General features: G+C 37.1%; 1 protein-coding gene across 5 annotated transcripts; it reads right to left on the reverse strand.

Moving 5' to 3' along the window:
- Positions 1–496: 496 nt before the first annotated feature.
- On the reverse strand, positions 497–4,226 carry LOC113334170 (calreticulin-3-like). 5 transcript variants are annotated; one of them, XR_003352587.1, is made up of 11 exons: positions 4,064–4,226; positions 3,249–3,379; positions 2,899–3,049; positions 2,662–2,709; positions 2,433–2,516; positions 2,278–2,335; positions 1,641–1,729; positions 1,486–1,542; positions 1,329–1,401; positions 988–1,110; positions 497–863 (listed from the first exon to the last, which is right to left on the reverse strand). XR_003352587.1 is itself a non-coding variant. In XM_026580520.1 (11 exons), exons 5-11 carry the CDS (start codon positions 2,504–2,506, stop codon positions 852–854), a joined length of 396 nt encoding a protein of 131 aa, XP_026436305.1. In that variant the 5' UTR covers positions 2,507–2,516; positions 2,662–2,709; positions 2,899–3,049; positions 3,249–3,340; positions 4,064–4,226; the 3' UTR covers positions 497–851. The 5 variants fall into 5 exon arrangements, 3 of the variants coding, with proteins under 3 accessions (XP_026436305.1, XP_026436304.1, XP_026436303.1); XR_003352586.1 differs by having other exon boundaries at positions 988–1,020; positions 1,641–1,825; XM_026580520.1 differs by having other exon boundaries at positions 988–1,020; positions 3,249–3,340.
- Positions 4,227–5,066: the final 840 nt, after the last annotated feature.

A 5,066-nucleotide genomic window follows, 5' to 3' on the forward strand; every position in this document is an offset into this window, starting at 1 on the left:
AACTGCTTTGATCTATCTACTTATTTTTCAGACTCTCTCTCGTTTGAACCCTGAATCATACTCTCCTCTCTCTCTCTCAAGATTTTCCATTTTATAACAAATAACTAACTGCTTTGATCTATCTACTTATTTTTCAGACTCTCTCTCGTTTGAACCCTGAATCATACTCTCCTCTCTCTCTCAAGATTTTCCATTTTATAGCTAGGGTTAGATTTTCCATTTTATAGCTAGGGTTAGGGCATTAGGACTCACTGTGGTCTTATATTCAACATCTATCCAGTGGATAAGGGCAGAACATAGTCATGAGTCATGACTTATTGTTTGAGGAGGTGGATATAATGCAGTTTGGAAAACTACACCTGTTCTCAAAATTCAACCAAGAGATGAATAATTTGATAAATCAAAAACTGTGAATTTGAAGTTAAATGGAAATCTAGAATCCGAATGTCATCACCCTTGAATGAATTAGTTAAAATTCACATTTCGATACCCAAGCTCAAAGTAAACAAAAATTTGAACCATTTTTTTTCCCAACGAAATGTTATACATGAACATGACAAGTTGGATTCTAAGTAACCCATTGCCCGCTTCTCTTATTGGCAATTACAAATATGTAGTTATACTGTAGAGATGAAACTGACTGACAAGGTCAGAACTAGCAAATAACTGTGCTTTTATATTCACCATGTATTCAGTTGGCCGTGTTCGATTAAAAGTTAAGTACCCATGTTACAACAATTTTGCATGATAACTTTTAGGGGAGTATCGACTTCTCCTCGAAACAATGCTGATTCAAAACTATAGTTTGGGACTGGACAGTATCCATTTCACTTCTGCAGAAACACCACAACTCAGCGTTCATCCTGCAAGGTGATAAAAAATGTACTTCAATGTGAGTACTGTATATGCAAGATTTGGATTTAGTTATAAGATAACAATATTTAAAGAAGAATATTATTTAAGGAAATGTTATCATGAATTGCTTACATAATAATCATCCATGCAATCACGGTGACCACGCTGCAGAGCAAAACCAAGGAATTTTTCAAGTGTTGGAATTTGGCTGAACTAAACAATCATGTAGGATTCTAATTCCACAGAAAGGAAAACCTAGAGCAAGCAATGGGATATCAGAAATGACAAAAGAAGTAACCAAGAGTTTCTGTGGCGGCTTTACACATACTAACGGGATTATTTCTAAGAGAGCACCAAAATTTTATTAAAATTTTAAACCGAAAACTCGGACAGTTTGGTACTTTCAGAAGAGGTCACCAGAAGAAATAAATTTCAAACCAAATAACGAGATAAAAGCACATGATGGAACATACCGTTCTGTATTTATCCCTAGCATGCTCCATGTCTCCTCTTCCTTTTGCCTTCTTCTCTTGCTCGTTGAGCTTCCTGCACATGCAATTGCCCGAAAAATAAGAACCGGGAAAACAGAAAGAAATAAATGCATATTTATTATCTATACAGTACAATCACCTGTTCTTCTCGGATTCGTCTTGCTCTCTCTGCTTCCTCAAAGGCTTCTTTTTAAGCCTGCAATGCACAGTATCAATGTGAAATTTATATAATGATCACTCTGGAACCAGATTCAGGAGTGAGGAAGATGAACTACAGCTACAGAAATAGCTGACCTCCTTGTTCTTGTCAAAGAATTCCTGTACAACTTGTTTTGCATACTCCGGTCATTGCAAATCAAAATGTTGTCGTGAACTGAGCCGGCCTTCACCAGCATTGCATAATTTGAATTTGATAATTAGGAGCAAACAAGCATAGGTATACCGTATATGTGCACTGCGTGAAAATTTTATCCAAATTCCTACGGTTGGGCAAAACAAGCTACATTAGGTCAACTAGTCAATTGACCCCTATAAATGAAGAAGCAAACATGTCAATAATTTGCAAATCCATTAAACACGAGTAGGGTATACATTTTCCTCGACATTTTGAGAAAATGTTGATAATTAGGAGAAAGGGCCAACAAATGATCTTATATGCATCAGAACTCTGAACTTTAAATTTTGTGTTGAATTAGTAAACATAATCACTAATGAGCAGTCTAACTTGCCAAATCAATCCAAAATAGTTTGGCTTTAGCACGCAAAGATCAGGATCATCTTCAAACTCTTTACATATAAATAAACATATAAAAATGGTTTTCCTTCAATTTCTCTTTCAAGTATGTCCCAGTCAGCAGTCCCCATCATTGTTAACGTTTCTAGAATACTGATCTCACCGTTCTAACTTAACTCACTCAGAATGGCAACATACCTGGGTTGTCAATCCATTGAGTCTTCCGCTTCCCCTTATAATTGGGATTTTTAACTTTCTGTTATAGCAAATACATCATTAGTGAGAAATGTTATCTGCAGAAGTAATTAACCTTAAAGTTCTTGTCAGCTGCCAAAGAATCACAATGGGCATACCTAAAGCTTCCATGGTCCTTTGTAAGCCAGATTAGGTATCTTTGGTGCTCCCCATATACCATCTTCTGCATCATCCCAGTCAGGCTGATCAAAGTCCAGCACACAAATTGATGCAGTGAGACATATGTTTGGAAAAAGAGTGAATTACAATGACAGACTAGCTTGAGAAAAAGGGCAATCATCAAGGGAAAATTAAGTATAAAATGTGATAGAAGAGCAATCAATGAACCTCGTTAGCTTTCGGATCAGGAATTTCGACTGGAATGGAGTCACGTCCCTGCATATTTCAGCAGAGATTGATATTAGCCTACTTGACACAAAAAAGTGTAATCTGAAAAATAATCACACCTCAGGTTTAACATAATTAGGATCATCAGTACACTCCTCTCCTCCCAGTCTTTAAGCAATAATAAGAGAGTAAACTACACTATGTGTGCCATTTCAGCTTTGCTTCGAGGGAAGTTACCCATTGTGTGCTTGGCTTTCTGCTATTTCTGGTCGCTTCTACTTTTGATATTGCAATCATAAGTTACCTCACGAATACACAAATCAGAATTAAATCCACAGGTATTACACACGGTAGCTTTTTCATAACCTTCATCTAGTACGAACAAATCCTGAAATAGACAAAACAATAAACTTGTCATTCAGCGCACAAGCCACACAAATAAATCATATGGCATACAAAACAAGCGAGCATAATTTGAAGAGATGGTTATTCCTTGATAACTTATCGGATAATTATATAATTAATTACTTCATATTTCAATGACAGAAAGAAGGATAAAATTTGCAGGTTCTGCTGAGTATGTTCACCTGATGTTTGGCTCACAGCCATTCCTTAACCTCCCAAGCTTGCTTATCCCAATGGTCTGTTCGGCTGAATCGCTGAGATTGTTTTAGCTGCACTGCAGCACCCCAATGGCATCAGAGGATTGATGTTTCCTCTACAAGATAACATCATATTTCGTATAAGCAATAAACAAGGTAAAAGAACATATATGATTGCCATTTCATGAAATCTTGTAGGACAAAAAAAATACTGTGAAGAATCAAGAAACAGTTCCAATAAGCAATAAACAAGGTAAATGAACATATATGATTGCCATTTCATGCAATCTCGTAGGACAAAAAAAATACTGTGAAGAATCAAGAAACAGTTACAATAACCCAGTCAAAAATAAAATAAAATACAATTCACAGCACCAAGTAGTTTATGCAAACAATGCACAAATGGTTACCAAAGGGGCAAAAATTGCTCAAAAATCTATACCAGATCCAGATTGAAATACAAACAACTATTTATCAAACTTAGGCTAGTATATAGTAGGTAGGAGAATCAAAACTGTTTCACAACATTTTTGGAAATGCTTTTCTACCTAATGAAGACTATAATCCCTAATTATGGACAACCAAGTACAAAATCTCACTATTAGAAACCATAAAATGTCTCAGATTCCTCAATGAAATCAGAAATCGGTAAAGATACATCGACTTTATCTTCTAAACCAAGTAGAGATTCCGCCCTCAAATCGAATTAACATTTTGTGGTGAAATCAATTTCATATGGTATGAACTTTACGGTTTTTACCCTAAAAATGGCAATAAAAGAAAATGAGATGAAGTGATACCTTAATCCAACAATTTTCGAATGGAGCTGGTTCCGAATAATCTCATCTTGCAGAATAAAAGCTCCGTGAACCGTCTCAACATGCGCCGTAGTCACTGTGTCCTCTCAGTGGAAGTTCTGTTATGAGACCATTTCGAAGGGAACATCCCATTAAATTTTCCGATTCCGCCCAAACCCAATATCAAGATTGTTGAAATAAACTGTTTCTTCTTTGTTAGGGTACGACCCTAAACTCGTCGTAAACCCATTTGTAGAACTCAACTCGAAAACCGATTGACTAGAAGAGGGAAGCCATTGACTTATAAACTACCAATTAAGTCTCATCTAACCAATGTGAGAGTAGGTTCCCAACATCCCACCACGCTTACAGACCCAACGTCCTCGTTGGCCCATTCTATCGACACTGACCCGAAAGTAGCCCTTTCTCTTATGGCGGCTTCACTCCCCTATCAGTATTCAATGCGGGTGACAATTACACCCATACATAAGTGTCCCAACACTTTAATCTAGCCTATAAGTCACCCTTTCCGTGGAGCGGGCATGGATCGTGGTGGTTGGCTCTGATACCAAATGTTAGGGTACCGACCCTAAACTCGTCATAAGCCCGTGGATAGAACTCAACTCGAAAACCGGTTGACTAGAAAAGGGAACCCATTGACTTATAAACTACCAATTAAGCTTCATCTAACCAATGTGGGACTAGGATCCCAACATCCTTCCTTTTCCTTTTGGTCTTCTGAGTCTTGAGCAACAACAACAACCCAAAAAAATATGGTTTATCGGTAAGTTTTTTTGTTTTTTTTTGTTTGACACATTCCGCGGGAATCAGCAAAGTTTCTTCCAACACCTTCTTCCATATCTTTATGTTTTTGAACTTTGATCTATCAACTTACTCCGCAATCTTTGATTTTATAATGGGAAGACAGTCCGAAAGTGAACCAGAAGTATCAGCTCTCCCTCTAAAGCTGCTTCTTGTCCAGGAGGGTTAGGGTTTGAGGCATTTT

This window comes from Papaver somniferum, unplaced genomic scaffold (assembly GCF_003573695.1).
Source record: "Papaver somniferum cultivar HN1 unplaced genomic scaffold, ASM357369v1 unplaced-scaffold_135, whole genome shotgun sequence".
Taxonomy (NCBI): Eukaryota; Viridiplantae; Streptophyta; class Magnoliopsida; order Ranunculales; family Papaveraceae; genus Papaver; species Papaver somniferum.